Source organism: Lepus europaeus, chromosome 5, assembly GCF_033115175.1.
Source record: "Lepus europaeus isolate LE1 chromosome 5, mLepTim1.pri, whole genome shotgun sequence".
NCBI classification, from domain to species: Eukaryota; Metazoa; Chordata; class Mammalia; order Lagomorpha; family Leporidae; genus Lepus; species Lepus europaeus.
Window position 1 is genome coordinate 47,955,374 of NC_084831.1, and position 23,159 is coordinate 47,978,532.

At 35.9% G+C, this 23,159-nt stretch overlaps 1 protein-coding gene across 4 annotated transcripts in view; it reads left to right on the forward strand.

The window, feature by feature from the left end:
- PRKAA2 (protein kinase AMP-activated catalytic subunit alpha 2) overlaps window positions 1-15,180 on the forward strand; it is an 84,603-nt gene extending 69,423 nt beyond the window's left edge. For all 4 annotated transcript variants that reach the window (XM_062191403.1, XM_062191405.1, XM_062191404.1 and 1 more), the window contains 4 exons: window positions 254-478; window positions 4,607-5,111; window positions 6,973-7,099; window positions 7,572-15,180. In XM_062191403.1, the coding sequence (XP_062047387.1) occupies window positions 254-478; window positions 4,607-5,111; window positions 6,973-7,099; window positions 7,572-7,810 (1,096 nt within the window). In that variant the 3' untranslated portion in view covers window positions 7,811-15,180. The remainder of the gene's footprint in view (window positions 1-253; window positions 479-4,606; window positions 5,112-6,972; window positions 7,100-7,571) is intronic.
- Window positions 15,181-23,159: the final 7,979 nt, after the last annotated feature.

Consider the following 23,159-nt stretch of genomic DNA (forward strand, 5'->3'; position numbering starts at 1 on the left):
TTACAGTTAAATGACTTTGTGACAAATCAAAATCCATATTCTCTTGGCAGACTTGGATATTAAGTGGTCAGACCAGTAGATTAGTTCTTCTCTCTATAAGAACAATCATGTGGAGGAGTGGCTGTAGACTTCATTAAAGATCTTGGAAGTAAATCTAGGAGTATGCTGAGTCTATGTGACATACAGAAGCAGAGCGCATACATGAGAAAAAGAGACTCCTGCATTCTAGGTTCATGCTCTCGTTTGTCCACAGATTGTATGCGGGTCCTGAAGTTGATATCTGGAGCTGTGGTGTTATCTTGTATGCGCTTCTCTGTGGCACTCTCCCATTTGATGATGAACACGTTCCCACGTTGTTTAAGAAGATCCGAGGAGGTGTTTTTTATATCCCAGAATATCTTAATCGCTCTGTCGCCACCCTCCTGATGCATATGCTGCAAGTTGACCCCCTGAAACGAGCAACCATCAAAGACATAAGGTGATTATTCTTTTTGCTCCTGTCGTATGCATTTTCTTGTAGTAATAACAACAATGCTAACTGAATGCTTGCTTTATAAGCTCACTGTCACTCCCTTTGTGTCAGGACTTTAGCCACAGTGAACTTGTCCTTTTCCTCAAAACCTACCATAGTTTTTTTATGCCTTTCTTTGTTTATGTTATCTTTGCCTTCTCTGCCTTTTTTCATTCAGCCTTTGAAGTTCTGCTCACATGCCATGTGCCTAGTAAAGTCATTTCTGATTCCCAGGCAGTGTTTGGTGCTTGTACTTATGTGGTGTTAACATGTGTAGAATGACGTTTTATCAAAGAATTCCTAAACATTAAAAAGCTGAATAAAAATTAAAAATGATGAAAACTATAAATTCAAGTTATTACGAATACAGAGTACTCGTAACACCACTACTTATGTGGTGTTCATGCTTTTATTTTTTCCTTCTCATACTGTATCCAGTTATTTCTCAGTATCTAGTTATTTCATTTTTTCTTAAATTGTTACTTTATCAGGTTAGAGTTTATGATTCTTATCTATATATGCATAATACTATAAGGACTAGGAATATAGTGTATGCTCAGAAATTAAAGAAATTCTAGTGGAAAAGTAGGGTAAGATTTTACATACAGTGGGTAAAAAAGGCAAAAAGTTTGGTAAGTTTTTTAAAACAATAGCTGCTAATGGTTTACCATGAAAGATCTCTTGTTATGTGAGAAGCTTCGGAAAGTGCAGTTGCTGCTGCTACTGTGAATGTTGACCTTTACAAAGCACACACCTGGCAGGATGATTCATTGCCTTCTACTTATTACTTAGCATGTCAGGTTTCTTAGAGGTTTTCTGCTCTTACCTACGATTGCACCCATGTTTGATGTTAAACATGTCCTTTTGACATCTTTCCAGAACCCTTCCCTTTCTGTTCATATCCCAGCATGACTATTTTGGGACCTGTGGTTCTGGGATACTGATAGGATAGCTGTGGTGGTTGTTTATGTGACTGCTACAGATCTCTTGAAAGCCAAGACTGACTATTCATTCTGCATTTTCTTCCCCCAGCTTTTTTTCAGTGTTCTAGGCTTCATGCATAAAAATATAAAAGTGTAAATTAGTCACCAGATTTAGCTGTGGAAATTAATTTTGCAGGAAAAAAGATCATTGTGTTCAGTTATTTAATATAAATAGTTTTTACTTGGTTTCATTCTCAGAGAGAAAATTAGACATGCTGATGTACTTGCAGCTGCTTGAATAAGCATATAAACTTAGAATAGCAGCAAAAATTATTCTGTTATTTTAAAGCAGATGTTTGTATATTTATAAGATGTAGAAGAAAAATGTAAGTAGGTCTACTAGGAGGCGTTAATTTATACATGGGTAGGTGGTAGAAAATAGTGTCATTCAACTCTGTACTCGTAATAACTTGAATTTATAGTGTTCATCATTTTTACTTTTTATTCAGCTTTTTAATGTTTAGGAATTCTTTGATAAAACGTGATTCAACACATGAAAAAGAATTACTAATTACTGAACAGTCATTATACTCATAACAAGCATTTTGCTATGACATTATTATGCATTAACTTTTCATAGATGGATGTTATTCTCATTTTAAGAACCTGAGGCTTAGGAAGATTATGTCCTGATTTATTTGTCCCTGTTATATTGTATTTTCTGTTAAATTAAAGATCAAGTATTAATTACTATCAAAGTGTACAATATCTGGCACATGTTAAATATTGAGTAAATATGTGTTAAAAAATTGTACAGCTAATAAAGGGCAGAAAACTACCACTCCAAATTGTTACAACCATTCCATGATATCCATCTTTCCTCCAGTTATCAGAATACTTTGTATATATTTTACACTGCTGCATACTGTCTTATTTGGGTATATATTGCATATCCCTTATCAGAAATGAATTCCTTCTACTAGAAGTGTTTCAGATTTCTAGTTTTTTTTTTTCCAATTTTGAATATTTTCATAGACTTTACCAGTTGAATATATCTAATCCAAATATCTGAAATCTCAGATACTCCAAAGTTATTCAAAAAGTTTCTGATTTTGGAGCATTTGAGATATCTCAGATATTCATATAAAGGATGCTCAACTTGATACATGTATGTGTGTGTGTATGTAGTTTATCCTATAAGACAGTAAGTCACTAGAGGTTGAAAATGTATCTTCATATTTATTTGTTCATTTACTCATTTTTGATTTTATTAATTTAGCAAATGGTTTGCTTAGCATCTCTATGCAAGGTCCTATGCTAAGTGTTGAGAATGTAGTGATATGGGGCCAGCACAATGGCACAGTAGTTTAATCCTCCGTCTGCAGCGCCAGCATCCCATATGGGCGCCGGTTCTAGTTTCGGTTGCTTCTCTTCCCATCCAGCTCTCTGCTGTGGCCTGGAAGGGCAGTGGAGGATGGCCCAAGTGCTTGGGCCCCTGCACCCACATGGGAGACCAGGAAGAAGCACTGGCTCCTGGCTCCTGGCTCCGGATCAGCACAGCTCTGGCCATTGCGGTTACTTGGGGAGTGAACCAACGGAAGGAAGACCTTTCTCTCTGTCTCTCTCTCTCACTGTCTGTAACTCCGCCTCTCAAATAAATAAAATCTTAAAAGAGAGAGAGAATGTAGTGATAAAAAAGACAGACACTGAGGCTGGTGTTGTGGAGCTGCCTTTTGCAATGCCAGCATCCCACATAGGCTCTGCTTTGTGTCCAGCTGCTGCACTTTTTTTTTTTTTTTTAAGATTCTATTTATTTATTTGATAGGTAGAGTTACAGACAGTGTGAGAGAGAGAAACAGAGAGAAAGGTCTTCCTTCCGTTGGTTCACTCCCCAAATGGCCACAACGGCCGGAGCTGTGCTGATCCGAAGCCAGGAGCCAGGAGCTTCCTCCTGGTCTCCCATGCGGGTGCAGGGGCCCAGGGATCTGGGCCATCCTCCACTGCCCTCCCAGGCCACAGCAGAGAGCTGGATGGGAAGAGGAGCAGCCAAGACTAGAACTGGTGCCCATATGGGATGCCGGTGCAGCAGGCAGAGGATCAACCTGCTGTGCCGCCATGCCGGCCCCACTGCTCCTCTTCTGATCCAACTCCCTGCTAATGTGCCTGGGAAAGTAGCAGATGGTGACCCAAGTGCTTGAGTTTCTGTATCCACATGGGAGACCCAGATGGAGTTACAGGCTGCTGGCTTTGGTTTTGCCTGGTCCAGCTATGGCTGTTGCAGCCATCTGAAGAATGAACCAGTGGATGGGTGATCTCCTTGGCTTTCTGCTTCTCTCTCTGTAACTCTGCCTTTCAAATAAATAAATCTTAAAAAAAAAAAAAAACAGATAGACGTTGTAATTATATAAATCTTATTTTTGTGTTTTCCCAGGTCCATTGATCTTAGTAATAATAGTATTAATATTATTGTGGTTAATAAAGGGAGATGAAGTTAAACTTCTGAATCTGAATCCTGATTTTTGTCTTTACTAACTATGAGCTTATTACTTAATGTATTCTTTATTTCCTATATAGAGTGGAATTGTTGGGAATGTAGTCATAGATTGAATTGTGAAATTTCCATTTATGTTAGTCTAAGTATAATTCAATAACAGAAACTGTAAATTTTCAATTTAATGTAATTTAATCATTCATTGGTAGTGTGGAAAATACTATCTTATTGAACAATGGCGATTTTTCCAAATGGCAACGTATTTTGTTATATACTATCAAAAATCATATGATTATCTACACTAACCTCAGCAGAAAGTATTTAAGGTGAAGCTGTCAGATTGGTGGAGGAACACACAAATTACTATAAAAATTGTAAATTTTTGCTTGAAAGCTTGAATTTTATTGTTGGTAACCAGTATTGCTGGTTGTTTATTTTGAAGGGACAGCTTACCTTGTTTTTGAGGAAATGTCAGCCAAATACCCATGTCTGAACAACCATAGTTTTTCCAGTTTAATTAGCTTGCATAAGGTCACATTGCCAGTGAGTGGCAGAGCTAGGACTAAAGACCAGGTCTTTCTGATTCTATTAGGTTGTGTTGCCCCATGTTTGAATTGCTTGGGACTTGCCAAAGCATGTTCTTATAATAGTGTATTATGGTGTTGTTTTTTTTTCCCCTAGAGAACATGAGTGGTTTAAACAAGATTTGCCCACTTACTTATTTCCTGAAGACCCCTCCTATGATGCTAATGTCATTGATGATGAGGCTGTGAGAGAGGTGTGTGAAAAATTTGAGTGTACAGAATCAGAAGTAATGAACAGTTTGTATAGTGGTGACCCTCAAGACCAGCTTGCGGTGGCTTATCATCTTATCATTGACAATCGGAGAATAATGAACCAAGCCAGTGAGTTCTACCTCGCTTCCAGTCCTCCAGCAGGCTCTTTTATGGATGATAGTGCCATGCATATTCCCCCAGGACTGAAACCTCATCCAGAAAGGATGCCACCTCTCATAGCAGACAGCCCCAAAGCAAAATGTCCATTGGATGCACTAAATACAACTAAGCCCAAATCTTTAGCTGTGAAAAAAGCCAAATGGCATCTTGGAATCCGAAGTCAGAGCAAACCATATGACATCATGGCTGAAGTGTACCGAGCTATGAAGCAGCTGGACTTTGAATGGAAGGTAGGAAGTTGTAATGTGTTAGATCGTTTTGGAAGCCATTTGCATGTGTAATCTGTCCTGAGCCACTGAGTACTGAGATTAAGGGTTTTTGATTTAGATACAAATTTAATAGTGTTGATGCTTTTGATAGACCTCATTCTTTCCAATAATATAATGTGTCCATTTCAAACCTTCCTCCCCCCTAAAAAAAAAACTCTCTAAAGTGCTGTTAATGTTGGAAACTTACATATTTCGATTTATGGAATAGCATTCTTGGCCACAAAACAGAAAATAGTTAACTTGAAATACTCTGAGAAAACGCTCATCTGTTTGAGCAGCATCACAGCAGTAAATGGTCAGATGTCTTCAAAGACTGTGTTTTTACGTCTTTTGTTTTGGGGAGTGTCGTGGGAGCTTTTTATTTCCTTTTATCCTCTTTTTTTTGGGGGGGAGGGTGATTGTGACCACTAATGGTCAATACAAAGTATACCATCAAGACATAGTCATTTGGTCAACAGGTACTTTTCTGCAAGTTAAGAAATTTTCTCTTATTTGGTGTTTCTGAATACTAAGTATAGTATATTTTCCTTACTCTTAGACTACATTTTACTTTTTTAAAAAAATTGTGTCTATTTTATTCAGTTCTATTTTTTTCTCTTTCTTTTTTTTTCATTTATTAAACTTTTATTTAATAAATATAAATTTCCAAAGTACAGCTTATGGATTACAATGGCTTCCCCCCTCCCATAACATCCCTCCCACCCGCAACCCTCCCCTTTCCCGCTCCCTCTCCCGTTCCATTCACATCAAGATTCATTTTCAATTCTCTTTATATACAGAAGATCAGTTTAGTATATATTAAGTAAAGATTTCAACAGTTTGCCCTCACATAGCAACACAAAGTGAAAAAAATACTGTTGGAGTACTAGTTATAGCATTAAATAACAGTGTACAGCACATTAAGGACAGAGATCCTACATAATATTTTTTTAAAAATTAATTTTCTATGCCATTTCCAATTTAACACCAGGTTTTTTTTTTCATTTCCAATTATCTTTATATACAGAAGATCGATTCAGTATATAATTAGTAAAGATTTCATCAGTTTGCACCCACACAGAAACACAAAGTGATTTTATTCAGTTCTATTTGAATATATGTAGAAGAGAAGCATTTTTGCTTTTACTCTTCTTCCTTTCATTGGGACTGTGAATTTTTTTGTTTTTAAAGGAAGAACAAAAGCATTCAGATTTATCATGTAAATATTCATTTGATATATTTGAATAAATCGGTCATTTTACCTTCATTATTTGTATATGACATGAATAAATAAAATAATATTTCCTTAATACCATTTATAAACAGATTTGCCTTTTCAGAAGTAGTTTTTTATAGTTAAGAGGTGTTAATGACTTTAAAATTCCTTACTGAAAAGTTTCTGAAGCTAATTTATAGATGTTTTGAAAACCCAGAATCTTCTTTATCTTTGAGTGTAGTTTTGTTATTTTTAAAAGGCAAATATATCTTCCTCACAGGATTATTTTGAATTTTGTGATAGTATCTTGTATTCCTTTTACAACATGTTCACCAGCCAAAGTATTCAAGCAGCAGCTAGGCTACCAATAGTATTTTTAATATTTTAGAATGGATACATGTTTAAAGTGAAGGCTAAACTTCATTTAATTTCTTAAGTTCCCTTTAAATTTTAATTTCTATACATGAACAGTACTGTTAGTGGAGATGAAATAAACGCCTGTAATTTACAAAAAAATTATTCAGAAATTCCTTCCCTGCCTCATTCTTATCAGCTATTTGTTTGTAACATTGCTTCCAATAAGAAGGGAGACATTTTGTAGTTTGTTTCATTGATTTCCTATTTTAGGTAGTGAATGCATACCATCTTCGAGTAAGAAGAAAAAATCCAGTGACTGGCAATTATGTGAAAATGAGCTTGCAACTTTACCTGGTTGATAATAGAAGCTATCTTTTGGACTTTAAAAGCATTGATGGTAAGGAAGCTATGCAGGTATAAACTCTTAAGAAAATAAAACTTGGCACTAGTTGATCAGATTTTAAAATCATCTCAAAGACATGGTGGGTAATTATTGATGGGTTTTTAAGTAATCTAGACTTAAAATATAAGTGAAATGATTTTATTTTGTTGATATAATGGAAGATATTAAGTTGTCAATGATTTCTTCAAATGTGGGGCTATCAGTTTGATTTCAATATTAATACCAAATATTTTGTCAAGAAGGATTTAGGGATCATATTTTGACCATGTGGAAGTGTTGTGATTGATTAATCATGGATTAGGAGGAAAGAGTTATTGCTACCTCTGCTCCTGAAACACTGAACATGACATTTATTACTAAGCTACCTTTGTTCCAATACGTTTATGTAATCTCCTGAATATAGCAATTTCGTTGAGGACTTGGGCAAATAGAATTTATGTATGAATTGTTCTTTTGTCTTTTCCAGATGAGGTAGTGGAACAGAGGTCTGGTTCCTCAACACCTCAGCGCTCCTGCTCTGCAGCTGGCTTACACAGGCCAAGATCAAGTTTTGATTCCACCACTGCAGAGAGCCATTCGCTTTCTGGCTCTCTCACTGGCTCTTTGACAGGAAGCACATTGTCTTCAGTTTCACCTCGCCTGGGCAGTCACACCATGGATTTTTTTGAAATGTGTGCCAGTCTGATCACTACTTTAGCACGTTGATGATCTGTCCCTGGTTTCTATCTTTCTGTTGCTGCACTGTGAAAGATGAGATATATTCTTTAAATTATTATCTTACTTCTGGATGTCACATATCTGCAATACTAATTGAGAGACATGAATATTTCCAGGGGACACTTGATGCCATTGAAATTATTGAAAACAAAAATGTCTGACATTTTATTTACCTGTAGAACTCTGTAATTCTAAGATGCCTGTGATAAAATCACATAGGCAGTGTCTTTAACTATTGGACATCAATGAAGATTGTTAATTCACAGGTGTGGGTTTGCTTCAGGTGATTTACTCAGCTCACTGAGGAACCCTCTCAACACGAGAGGGGTTTGTCAATACCTCCCTGCTTCACTCTTTATTGTAGGTCAGTCACGTTTGCTTCCTAAATTTCAGTAGGCTTTAAGCAGTGTTTATACAACCCCAGTTTTCCTGAACAAGATTTAAAACACAACCACTAGCTAGATATTATATAAATGGTGAATTCTTAAAAACTTGCCCTCCCAAATTTCAGAAGCCAAGTTTTTGCAAATATTGCCTAGTGCTCACCAGAAGGGCTGTGGTCCTGTAACAGGTAACCACGATTTCCAGGTACCTTATAAACAGTTATAGAAACCTTAGGACTTTATCTTGAGATTTCCCTGAATAATAGATTTTAGCCTAAGAGCTTTCAGGGTTCGATTTGGTATTGGAACAAATCATCTGGAATTGCAACAATTTTTATCTTTTCTATAAACATGTCCTTTTAAAATATGCCTTCAAAACCTACTTTTCTCAAATTTGTTTTGGCTTGTTTTATGTTTTTGCACTTAACAAAGAATAATACAATAGTAGACAGTTAAATGAAACAAAGCAACATATCAATGATCCCTTAAAAGTGAACTCTTATTTTTGATCTTTTATTTTGTATGTATGAGATGGGGATTAGGGGGAGTTAAGGAGGTGAAGGTCTTCTTGAATCTCATATTGCAAATTCTTCATTTAAAGTTTAAGTTTCTAATCGATGTCACCTCCTTAACCCAACTAATCACCATTGTCTTTGCTCATTGTTTGATCCTCAGTGGTCCATTAACTTAGCTTTTAAGTCTTTCCCACTTCCTTTCTTGGTTGCTGGCCATTCAGTTTGAAAACACCATTCTGGCCCCAAGGGCTTTTATGTACTCCCATAACTTGAGGGGCCATGACCTTCACTGTTGAACCTGATATGGCAGAGAAGCCTTAAACATTGAGTAAAGTTCTCTCTTGAATAAATGTATGTGTTGTTTACATATACACATAATATGTATTCACATACTAGTGCTTTTCAGAAAAACCAAACATTTTTTGCTGTTTTGTTTCATGCAGGTTATTTTTAAGATTAAAAAAGAAAACTATATATCAGGGTAGATAATAACTCATTTATTATATTTTGTTTTAAAAATATTTAATTTTTAAATTATGTGTAATTTATCTAAATTGTATTTATTCATTTATTGTATTTAATATGTTATAATTAACAATCTCATTCACATGACTTACTCTAAAAAATATTAAGCTCTTGAAAACAAAACAAAACAAAGCAGTGACATTGCCTTGACAAATTTCTCTTTGCCAAAAATGGGATATTTTCTACCAAGAAGCAGATGTTAGAAAACGTTTCTCCCGTGCTTATCAAAGACAAGAATGTCTGTCTTGGAATGTTTTTTTAAGTTCTGAGTTTGCATTGTATCACATTGTTTTTAGGTCTCTTTAAAAATGTTGTTAAGTAACTTGTAAGTTGGACTTGTTAATGTCAAAATAAAAGGGATCCTTGTTCACCAATCTGGGGAGCGGGATGGGTCTGGAGTTTGAGATAGTACTGAAGTTTAACCTTTGAAACATTGCCATCTTGTGGCACCAGTAGGTGGTTGTTTCATTTACTGTTTTAGGTGGGTAAGTAGTCCTGTATTAGTCTGATGTTCAGTCTGCAAAATGGCATCATTTTGGCTTCTCCAAATGTGCACAGGCCTCTTTTGAGAAAAACAGAACCATTCAGTCTTTGCCTGAATATGAATGGAAAGATCTTAGAAATAAGGAACTAAACAGATTCCTTTTCCTCAGTAGCAAAATCCACAATTTTGAAGGCAGAGAAACAGTGAGAAATAATCCAGTGGCATTTTAGTTTTGTTATTCTGTTGAGCCAGATAATAGAAACTTATTCACATCAAATTTATATGGATGATTATCATATGTTTTGAGAGTTAAAAATTTATTAACTCTTTTCTTATTCTTACCAGGATTTGTGAACATCCACAGATTGATAATTGCTTGTTGACTTGTAGGAGACCCAAAGGGTGCAGTTTTGTTTATTCCATTTGTAAATTTTTTTAAAACAGATATTCTGTGACTCTTAGTGAAATAGCTTGTAGAAAGGAGACATTAGGAGACCTAGTCTAGCACAATAGTAGACTTTTTGTTACCCGTGAGCAGAAGAAGGGAAAGAATCAGTTACTAATCTAAAATTCCTGCATATCAGTCTTAGATATTGCTGAACTGTGGATGATACATAGGTCTGAGCCTAGCACAATGTCCTGCGATCAAGACACTGCAGGAGAGCTTCAGTTATTGGGCTATAGATAAAGCTTTAGATGTGTCATGGGACTAGATTCCATGTGGTTCTAGAACAGCATGCCTCACAGTGCATCCTGTGAGATACTCTGCTGAGGGAAAGATGTCATGATGGAGTAAGCTTGGAAAATATTACATGCTGCTCTCCTCCCTTGAGGATGACAATGGATATGACAAAGACTGACCAGTTTTTCCATGAAAAAAGAAAGCCATGTAACTTTAACACTGCTTTGCCTTCCCCCCAAAATTTGCCATTTAAAAAACTTATCCCATGATAAAAAGTAAATTGAGAATATCTTTTTTTAAGGAAAATCATCCTAGGTGCCATAATTAGGGTAATTAATGATAAAATTAAGGTAGAATTTCTTTCCTTTTTATCAATTTTGGGGAAACTCTAGTTCAGAATCAATCATTTTTACTTAAAGAAATGTTCTTGACTGAATGCTGAACTAAACAGAAATTTTTGTATCTGTAACTTGTTTTGTGGCACCTTGGCTGTCTTAATAAGCTTGTGGTATTGTTTAGGTGCAACGTTTATACTTTTTTGTACTGATGGATGACTGAAAGACTTTAAACAAGATTTCTTGTTTAAAAAAGATGAGTGACTCATGCCGATGGCTCTATGGGTTGAGTTGTCATCATTAATCCTACTTTGAAAATGTGTGTAGTCAGTGAACATTTTCTAAGTATTTTGTGTAGGATATCATATATAGATCTAAGTCCATTATTTAGATCTTTCAGTATAGGAACGGACACTGTCTTGAATATACAGATAGCCAACTATTTACAAGTTGAGTTTTTGCTTTGATCAACAAACCTAGTGTTTGCATTCCTTGATACTAGCCAGCTATAAAGAGAATCCAGGAGCCTAATTAATCAGGAATAGTATTTCTATGTCAGGGAATTTGCTATACATAGCACAGACAATTCTCTTTTTCTGCAAATAGGTATGCTGTCTGTTATTCCCTAAACAGTTTGTATTCAGGGAATACAAATTGGTTTTTAGTATTAAACATAATTTAGAAAATGATTATAAACAAGTCTTAACAGACTTTTGGAATACTTGGATTGATCTGTGGTATTTATGAATGTGCAGTATACTGAGTTCATGTAGGCATTGCACCTTTCCATTTGTAAAATGTAAAAGCCTGTCACAAATATCAGATCTTTCTCTATTCACTGGAGAGTAATTTAAATCCCATTAACGGCTGTGAAATCTTAATATCTAAATGCTAGGCATACTCCTACATTTGTCTGTGTTGTAAATACCCAAACCTTTTCAGTCTTGCATTTCTGCACCCCATCCTCATGTTTTTAAATAGGAAATGTAATTTATTTTAATCATAGTCTCAGAGGCTGTGTTAAAAACTCTGAGTGAGGAATATGTACAATCTGTCAGTAAGTTGCATCATTTGGGGCCTCATTTTTGTAACTCCTAAAAAGGGAGGGATAGATTAAAAGACCTCGAAGGTAACTCTGAGCTTTAAAGTGCTGTCTTTTCTGCCTTTTCATATGATTTGTGTTAGTATTCACTTTTTTATGCATTTAGAATTTTATACAAGTGAGAGTGTTCTGTTTTGGTTTGGTGAGGCATTTCAAAGGTGTATACTTGAATATTTTTATACAGCTGCCCCTTGGAATACTAATGGCAAAATCGTCCAGAAAACCAAACATGTAATATATCACGTCCTCTTGGCATAAAGCAAAATATTACCAAGGTAGTGATAGAAGTGTTCCATGCATTTTTATAGTGATTCTTTAGATCCACACACCCTCTTTATATGTTATGGTAATTGTTATTACAGAAACCACATGAAATAACCAGAAAAATTATTCTTTTCCATTTTCTATATGAGAAAGGAGGACCATTAAGCTTTAATGCATACTACTAGATATTCAGTGGTGACTATTTTTTCTTTATTGAAAAACCACCTTTCCTTGGGGGAGAACAGCTCAAATTAATGAAACACTGGAGTAGCTGAAAAGTAAATACTAATATATTGCTTTCAAGTCTTCAAATGACATAAAGTGGTCTTAACTAAATATTTCCTAGTTTAATTATTCAAATAAATTGATTGTACAAGGTGTAATTATTTGAAAAATTTATGATTTATGATTATTGATTTTTATAAGTGCTTCTGAGTTATTGAAAGTGCTTAAAAATACTCAAACTGTAGGGTGTTATTCAGTAATTTTTATTTATGGGATTCTTTGAGCACAATCCTTTTTCAAAAAGAAAACTACCCCCAGTCCTTATATAAGTTATCATAGTTTTGGATTAGGACCTGAATTCGGTTTATCTAAATGTAAAATACAGATTGATATTTTTTCTTTTTATATGCATATTAGATGATACAACACTGTTTTTGCAAGTTATATTTCTAGTCACGATCTACCTAATTATTATTGGCTTGATAAAGATTTGCCCAAACCTTACTAACACTTTGAAATGTACATGTTTGATGAGCTTTAAAAGTTGTATAAACATTTAAACAAGCTGCTGGCATCTTTACAACCATAAATACATCTTTTCCCATGTTTGATTATGATGCATTTGATGCCATTGAACAGTAATAGCATGCAAACCAGGACACACAGTCTAGACTGACTTGAGTTTTAATTGAACTTCTTCAGCCATAACCTGATAAAAAAATCAGGCTGGGTCCAGAAGTTAGCAGACTGCAGGCCTGCATTAATTTTGCCAGACAATGTTAATGTTTACTGCCAGCCTTTTGAAGTAATGCGGTTTGCAGCCATAACTGTGTGTGTGACTTTTCGTAAGTTTGGTTTATATCTAAAGCTTAGATTTTGTGGAAGTAGTTCATGATTGTTTGGACAAGCAGGGTAGGTAAATTTCAATTACGTTTAAAGTGCAATTAAGGAAATATTAGAGTAGAGACTCTTTCCAGGGAAAAAGTATTTGTAGAATATCCTAGCAAGAAAAATTTTTGAACACACATAGAATTTTGACAAAGTTTATACAATGTGATTTTTTTTTTAATTTAAGGTTTGCTACTTTGCATTAATTTAAAAATCTGAAACTTTAAGGAGGAGCAGAAACATTCTCAGCAAGGAGAACTGCATGGATAACTTTTACTTTGCTATTTTAAGCATGCATTTTTCATAGTTAAAAATCCCTTTAAAGTAAGTTTTGTTATCAAGAAAAAAGGCCATTTTGCTACACAGATAACGTTTTCCTAAAATGGGAAAGAAAAATCAATCAACCATTCTAAGACAAAAAACTAAAAATTAAAAAAAAAAACAAAAACAGTAAATTGTGCCTTCTCTCTTAAGTTATAAATTATAGGAACAGTAATAGTAAAATCTTTTTTGAATTCTATTATCTATCTCTCTAATTCCTCTCATTTTTTTCCTTAGATCTGCCTTCCACAAATGATTACATTGTTTGCTTCTGCCAGTTTGTTGTCAAATTCCTTTGGCCAAATCTCATGTTATCACTGTCTTAAGTTGTTCACTAAATGCATTTTTTATTATTTTATGTTGCTTCACTTTAGTCACTTTGGTAAACCATTTGACTGCATTCTCATGTTTTAACAATTAAAGCCCCAATAGTAGTCTTTGTACTTTAGTCTATTTTTAGCTTTTTAAAAGTTTGTCAAGGACAAAATGCAGATCTAAGGACAACATCTAATTAGAATCTGGTTCTCCATTGGACTGCTGTAGCAGTTCAATTCATGTATGTAACCTCATTCAGTTTTCCCATCTACAAAATGTGGATAGTAACCTACCTCACAGCTGTGTGGGAGAGACTGACGGGAGACGCTTGTTTAAACATAGGGTTTATATCCCCATATTTAATGTAAATGCCTGCTTTTTTAAAAATATAAATATTTGCTATTGACAGGATACGTACGTTGATTTTTGGGTAAGCTTTATGTGGTAAGAACATAGGAGTAAGAATGTTTAAGACCACAGTTTCACGAATCACAGTGTTCTTATTTTAAATGACAGTTAAAATTCCTTGAAACATCAGATATTTAAATATACATGTCTTGTTGGAGCAAATATTCAGAACCTCTTAAAATTGGCTGAAACTGCCTTACTGTACCAAAATACAGCTTTCTCTCAAGACTGTTCACAAACATCTATGGTCGTACAATGATTTGAGTATTTATTGTGAAGTTGTTACAGAACTGTGAACTCTACAGATAGTATCTTGATGTTGCTTTAGGAAGAATGGCTGTGTTCTTTATCATATATGTTTAAATATTATATGGTGACTTTTAAGTGCAACAAATAAAACTGAAAATTGATAGAAATTGTTATGTCTATAACAATCATAAGATAATATATGATTGGACAGTAATGATTCAGATCTTTTCAAGAACATCTTGCATTCATTCTTAGCCCATCTTTAAAAAATTAACTTCAACCTATTGGAGCACTTGATTACATATCTATTTAAAAATGTTTAAAAACTGTTGATATTTGGTCACTTCTTATAATTGGTTTTAGGGGGAAAAACCCTGTAGACTTCTAGTACTTTTGCACTTTAATACCCATAGGTTCAAATTTCAGTTTTGTTTGTTAAGTATCTTTTGTGAGTGTTAAATGAAAAGTGGGAAGGATTTGTCTTCCATTAATTATATGGAAAAGATGTTTTGAATGACACAGCATTTCATAGTTACAGGTTCTCCCTCAATAATGTTTGCACTGTATGAAACTCACAGGTAACACAAAGGAGACAAACACCCTATCTGATTGTGAGCTTTTTCACAAAATCAAATTAAAGGCTATGGTTGATTTGAAAGCTATTCTTGTTTCTTTTCAGTCATTAAAATAATAATCTGCATGACAATTAATAGTTATAAAGTTGTTATAGAAAACAATTGCTTACAACTCATTGGAGATTTGATGTTATCTTTGCACATTGTATCTTCTTTGTTGTACATTGTGGCTTTTAAATTTAGCCTTGGTACTAGTTTCCTATTGTTGCCCTAACAAATTACTACAGACTTAAAAACTTAACACATATTTATAATCTTACAGTTCAGAAGTCCAGTTTGTTTAGCTAGTTTTTCTTAAATCATAGCAGAAATTTCTTTTTTAAAATTGATTAACATGTAAGACTGATACATATCTATGACGTGCAATGCAGTATTTCAACACATGTACAGCACATACTGTTCAAATCAGGGTAAGTACAACTTCTATTCCTCATCATTTTATGTCAGGAGCCTTTGAATGCCTCTCTTATAAATCTTCAAAAAATAAACAAAATGTGTTTCTGTGAACCATAGACACCCAACTGTGCTGTGGAACACTAGGACTCATGCCTTCCATATGTGTTTTAGTACCTGTTACCTAGCTTTTTTCTATCCACATTTTCCCTTGTCCTTCTGAGCCTCTGTAATCACTATTCAATGTTCAGATCGACTTTTTATTTTTAAGCCTTCACATATGAGGGAGAACATGTGGTATGTGTCTTTCTGTGTCTTTCTTACTTCTCTTAGCAATTTCCAGTGGGGAAATTCCCAGGAGTGGGATGGCTGGGTCATGTGGTAGGGCTATATTCAGGTTTCTGAGGAATCTCCAAACTGTCTTCCTTAGTGGCTTTACCAGTTTTCATTCCCACCAACAATGGATTGGTGTCCCTTTTTCCCCACATCCTCACCAGCATCTGTTGTTAGTTGATTTCTTTATGTAAGCCATTCTAACCAGGGTGAGGTGAAACCTCACTGTGGTTTTGATTTGCGTTTCCCTGATGGCTAGTGATCCTGAGCATTTTTTTCATGTGTCTGTTGGCCATTTGGATTTCCTCTCTTGAAAAATGTCTTTTTAACTTTGACTATGGCCTTGTCTAAATAAGATCAGAGTTGGTGAACTCAAGAGGCTTGCATAGCCTTGGCAGCTCATTACAAGAGCCTCAGGTGATTACTGACGTCATAAATAAGAGTGTCAATTGTTAAATCAACAACAGGAGTCAATGTGCACTTACTCCCCATGTAGGATCTCTGTCCTTAATGTGTTGTACAATGTGAATTAATGCTATAACTAGTACTCAAACAGTACTTTACACTTTGTGTTTCTGTGTGGGTATAAACTGTTGAAATCTTTACTTAGTATATACTAAATTGATATTCTGTATATAAAGATAATTGACAATGAATCTTGATGAAGAATGGGATGGGGGAGGGAGTGGGAGATGGAATGGTTGTGAGTGGGAAGGTGGTTATGGGGGGGAAAAGCTGCTATAATCTAAAAGTTGTACCTCAGAAATTTATATTTATTAAATAAAAGTTAAAAAAAGAAACATGTCTGTTTAAGTCTTTGGCCCATCTCTTAACTGGATTGTTTGTTTTGTTGTTGTGGAGTTCCTTGATCTCTTTGTAGCTTCTGGTTATTACTCCTTTATCAGTTGCATTATTTGCAAATAATTTCTCCCATTCAGTCTGTTGCCTCTTCACACAGAGCTTCTAAGTTTCATATAATCCCATCTGTTGATTTTGGCTTTGATTGCCTGTGTCTCTGGGGTCTTTTCAAAGAACTCTTTGCCTATGTCAATGTCTTGGAGGTTTTCCCAAAGTTCTATAGTAATTTGATGGTATCAGGTTGTAGATTTAGCTCTTTAATCCATTTTGAATGGATTTTCATGAATGGTGTAAGGAAGGGGTCTTGCTTCATACTCCTGCATGTGAAAATCCAGTTTTCCCAGCACCATTTGTTGAAGAGACTTTCCTTGCTCCAGGGATTGGTTTTAGCTCCTTGGTCAAATATAAGTTGGTGTAGATTCTTGGATTGATTTCTGACATTTCTATTCTGTTCCATTGGTCTATCCACCTATTTTTGTACTGCTACCAGGCTGTTTTGATTATAAATGCCTTGCAGTATGTATTGAAATCTGGTATTGTGATGCCTCTGGCTTTGTTTTTGTTTTATAAGATTGCTTTAGCTATTCAAGGTCTCCTGTGTTTCCATATGAATTTTCAGCATCATTTTTTCTAGACCTGAAAACCAGCTCTTTGTTTTGTTGATTTTTTGTATCAGGGTTGTTGGGTTCAATTTTGTTGATTTCTGCTCTAATTTTAATTATTTCTTTTCTATTACTAGTTTTGGGTTTGATTTGCTATTGTTTTTCTAGATCCTTGAGATGCATTCATAGCTCATATATTTGGTGCCTTTCCAATTTCTTGATGTAGGCACCAATTGCTAAAATCTTTTCTCTTTACACTGTTTTTGCTGTATCCCATAGGTTTTGATATGTTGTGCTGTCATTTTAATTTGTTTCCAGAATTTTTTTAGTTTCTCTTTTGGTTTCTTATGTGACCTTACTCTTCATTCAGGAGCGTGTTTTTCAATCTCCATGTGTTTGCATATGCTCTAGAGATTCCTGAATTGCTGATTTCCAGCTTCATTGCATTGTGGTTCTAGAAGATGCATGGTATGATTTTGATATTTTTGAATTTGCTGAGACTTCTTTTATGGCCTAGCACGTGGTCAATCCTAGAGAAGTTTCCATGCAAGGTGAGAAGAATGTGTATTCTGAAACTGTAGGAAGAAAAGTTCTGTAGATATCTGTTAGGTCCATTTGGTCTATAGTGTCAATTAACTTTGCTGTTTCCTTGCTGATTTTCTGTCTGGCTGAACTGTCCATTGCTAAAAGTGGGATATTGAAATCCCCATTACTATTGTATTTGAGTCAGTGTCTCCCTTTAGTCTCCTTTATTAATACACTAAAAATGCCTTCTAATCCTTTCTTTCTGAGTCTTCAGGAACTCCTCATTTGATCCTATCCTGTAGATTCCCATTAGTGTTTCTTAGCTTTCTAATTTCTCCTTCTTGTGTTTGGTTTCACTGTATAATTTCCTGTGCTTTGTCTTCTGCTTCACCAATTCTGTTTTTAAGGCTCTCCATTGTATTTTATATTTGCTCTATTGAATTCTTCATTTCCAAGATTTCATTTTGATTTCTCTTTAAGATCTCTCAATTTTGCAGGAGAAATTTTGTTTCATGTCATGTATGGATTTCATTAGTTTGTGCTTTTGCTTCTGATTACTTCTAAGTAATCCTATGATCAATGTTTTTTGAATTCCATTTCTTTAATTTCCTCGATCTCATCATCTTAACAATCTAGTATTGAGGTGTTGTGTTCTTTTGGGAATGTCATGTTGTCTTCCTTTTCTTGTTTCTCTGATTGGTGCATTTGTTATTTGGCATTTGTGGGAATACTAGTTTTTTTTCTTCTTGACTTTTCACTGTGGCAGCTCTTATCTTTGGACTATGTCTGAATGGATTAGTGGATTTTCTGTGTGTGGTAGGAGTGGCCAGGGAGCTCTGTTCAGTACGCCAATGTGAAGGGTGTGTATGAGGTGACACATCCAGGTTTGGTGTGGTAAAACTCCTTTTTTCAATCAGAGGAGATGTTTCTTGTCTGTTGGATTGGACTCAGCTGAGATCCTCTCCTTGAAGGAGACCAGTGCCTGGGCGTTAACACCAGTGAATATATTATTCTTCCACTCTCCTGCAAGGACCACCCAAAGGATCTGTGCATTCCTCAGTGTAAGCTCAGATTCCCCAGCAATGTCTCTTGCCAGGTAACCAGGGAGCCCTGGTCATGTGGCACCTCCCACAGGACTGCCTAGTGTCCCAGCCACACTCTGAGTCTTCCCACGAAGCCTCAGTGTTTTCACAGTCCTGGCACACAAGCCTCCCATAGTCCTGAGTATCCAGCCCCTTGTGTATTCTCACTCGACTCAGGAGTCTCCACTTGGCTGATTGTTGGGCACAGACACAAACTGGAGCAACTGTTACATATGTCCAAAATGGCACCTGCTCTCTCTCAGCTTGTCATGGACGCCTTTGTAGGATGATTGGGAGAGAGAAAACATGCCTGCCTCTTTGTTTTTTCTCCTCTAGTTTGGCGGACACACTATCCCCAATGGGGCTCCAAGCTGGATTCCCTCTAGGCTCTTCCTGCAGCTTTTTCACCAGTGGTTTGGGCTGCTGCAGTCTGGTCCCACCTTGCTCTCCAATGCTGATGCAGTGGTTCTCGGCTGGTGGGGTCCTAACTTGTGCAAGTCTTCGCCTTCCACATAGGTCCATTGTGTTCCTCCTCTGCTATTTTCTCCCTAATTCTTCCCTAAGATTGTTCTCTTTCCACTTTTTTTAAACTTATCTTCTCCTAGACTCAAGCAGCAAGCTCCCTCCCTACTCTACCATCTTAAAGTATCTGAAGTTTCTTATAATAAATGTAAATCCCCGCTCAGATGAATAATGTGTAAATATTTTCTCCCATTCTACTGATTGTTTCTTCACTCTGTTGATTGTTTCCTTCTTTTATTTATTCCAATGTGTCTATTTTTACTTTAGTTATTTGTTTTTTGAGAGACTTATCCAAAATAATCTTTGCCTACATCAACGTCTTAATGTGTTTCCCCTATGATTTCTACTAGCAATTTCATAGTTTCAGGTCTTACATTAGATCGTTGAAACATTTTGAGTTGATTTTTGTATAGAGTGAGAACAAAGGATTAAGTTTAAATCATCTGCATGTGCATAGCCAGTTTTTCTAGTTCCATTTCTTTTTTATTTTTATTTTGTTCTTGTTTTTTGTTTTCAGTATCATTTATGGGAGAGACTTTCCTCTCTCTAGATTGTTTTTGGCAACTGATCTGATCTGATTACTACAGATGTATAGATTAATTTGTGGGATCTCTGTTCCACTGGTCCATGTGTCTGTTTTTATGCCAGTATCATGCTTTCTTGATTGCTACTGCTTTTTTTTTTTTAAGGTATTGTGATGCCTCCAGATTTATTTATTTATTTCTGGGATCATGTTAGCTATCTTTGGTCTTTTGTGGTTCTGTATGAATTTTAGAAATTTTTTTTTTGGTCTTCTCTTTAAAGAATGTCATTGGTGTTTTCACAAGGATTACTGAGTCTCTAAATCACTTTGAATAATATAGTCATTTCAGCAATTTTAATTCTTCCAGTGCATGAACATGAAATATATCCTTTATAATTTCTTCCATCAGTGTTTTATAATTTTCACTGTAGAGATCTTGCAATTACTTAAATTTATTCCTAAATTTTTTTATAGTTATTGTGAATGGGATTATTTTCTTATATTTCAGCAACTTATTAGTGTGTAAGAATGTGACTCTTTAAAATGTTGACTTTGTATCCTACAAAACTCATTTATCAATTCTAATGCTTTTTGCTGGACTATTTAGTTTTTTCTACATAATTGTGTCATCTACAAACCTGGGTATTATGGATTTATTTTTTAATTTGGATGCCCATTTTTTTCTCTTGGTAATTGCTCTTGCTAAGTCTTCCAATACTATATTTAATAAAAGTGGTGAAACTGAACAACCTTGACTTTTTCCTGCCCTTACAGGAAACATATTTAGCTTTTCTCTGTTTAGTAAGATATTGACTGTGGTCTTGTCATTTGTAACCTTTAGCACTGTGAGGTATCTTTCTTCTATATCTAATTTGTTGAGAATTTTTATCATGAAGAGATGTTGACTCTTATCAAGTGATTTTCTGCATCTATTGAGATGATCACATGGCTTTGGTGTTCTTTTTTCCATTGATATAATTTATTAGGTTTATTGATTTGCAAATGTTAAACCATCTTTGTTCCCTGTGATAAGTTCCATTTGATCATGGTTTATGGTCTTTTTCATGTGCTGTGGTAAGCTGTTACTAGTATTTTGTTGAGAATTTTTGCATCGATGTTCATCAAGGATGTTTGTCTTTAGTTTTCATTGTTTTATTGTGTCTGTCGTTTTTTGTATCAGGGTAGTGCTACCTTATAAAGGAGTTTAACAATTTTATTTTCACCTTTTGGAAACAAATTAGTTCTTTAAATGTTTTATAGAATTCTGCTATAAAACAATCAGGTCCTAAACTTTTCTTCGATAGGAGACTTTTAATTATTTCAGTCTTGTTATTTGTTGTCTATTTAGATTTTCTATATCATACTGATTCAATCTGGCTAGGTTGCATGTGTCCATGAATTTATGTATTTCTCCCAGCTTTTCCAAGTTGTCAACATGTAGTTATTCATTGTATTTTGTTATGATTGATTTTTTAAACGTTTGTTTATTTGAAAGAGTGACAGAGATGGAGAAAGGGAAAGAGATCTATCCACTGGTTTACTCCTCAAATGGCTGCAATGGTTGGGGCTGGGCTAGGTGGATGCAAGAGCTAGGAACACTATCCTGGTCTCCCATGTGGGTGGCAGGGATCCAATTACTTGTACTATCCTCTGCTGCCTTTCCTGGTGTCTTAGAAGAGAGCCACATCAGAAGCACAACAGCTGGGAGTAGAATCTAATATGTGATACTGGCATCACACACTGTAGCTTAAACCTTCCACATTACAGCATTGGCCATGATTGTTTCTCAGGTATTAGTTCAAGTATCTTCTTTCTCTAATTTTATTTGAATTTTTTCTTTCTTTTTCTATCTTACTCTGGCTTAAGTTTTGTTTATTTTAAAAAACCACAATAACTTTTGTTAATCTTTATATATATTTACATATATGTTTATGTATATGTATATATATTTAAATATTTATTTAATTTGAAATGTAGAGTTACAGAGAGAGGGAGAAAAAGAGAGAGTTTCCATCTGCTGATTCACTCATCAAATTGAGCTAGGCTGTAGCGAGGAGCCAGGAGCTTCATCTAGGTCTCCCACATGGGTGGCAGAGACTCAAGTATTGGGCCATCTTCTGGTGCTTTCCCAGGTGAATTAGCAGGAAGCTGGATCAAAAGAGGAGCAGCCAGATAAGAACTCATATGGAATGCTGACGTTGCTGTCACTGGCTTAACCAGATATGACACAACACCAGCCCCTGTATTTTTTTTGTTTGTTTGTTTGTTTTTAGTTTCAGATTCATTTACAATTGCTCTGATGTTTATTATTTCTTTCTTTCTTTTCTTTTTTTTTTTCTTTCTTTTTTTTTTTTTTTTTTTTTTTTTTTTTTGACAGGCAGAGTGGGCAGGAGAGAGAGAGACAGAGAGAAAGGTCTTCCTTTTTGCCGTTGGTTCACCCCCCAAAGGCCGCGCTGTGGCCGGTGCGCTGTGGCCGGTGCACTGCACTGATCTGAAGCCAGGAGCCAGGTGCTTCTCCTGGTCTCCCAAGTGGGGGCAGGACCCAAGCACTTGGGCCATCCTCCACTGCACTCCCGGGCCATAGCAGAGAGCTGGACTGGAAGAGGAGCAACCAGGACAGAATCCGGCACCCTGACCGGGACTAGAACCTGGTATGCCGGCACCGCAGGCAGAGGATTAGCCTATTGAGCTGCAGTGCCAACCATTTATTATTTCTTTCTTTCTTTCTTTTCTTTTTTTTTTTTTTTTTTTGACAGGCAGAGTGGACAGGAGAGAGAGAGACAGAGAGAAAGGTCTTCCTTTTGCCGTTGGTTCACCCTCCAATGGCCGCCGCGGTAGGCGTGCTGCGGCCGGCGCACCGCGCTGTTCCGATGGCAGGAGCCAGGTGCTTCTCCTGGTCTGCCATGGGGTGCAGGGCCCAAGCACTTGGGCCATCCTCCACTGCACTGCCTGGCCACAGCAGAGAGCTGGCCTGGAAGAGGGGCAACTGGGACAGGATCGGTGCCCCGACCGGGACTAGAACCCGGTGTGCCGGCTCCGCAAGGCAGAGGATTAGCCTATTGAGCCACGGCGCCGGCCTATTATTTCTATCCTACTAATTTTGGGTTTATTTTCTGTGTCCTTGACATGCATAATTAAGCCTGTATTTCAATTTTTTTTAAGGAATGT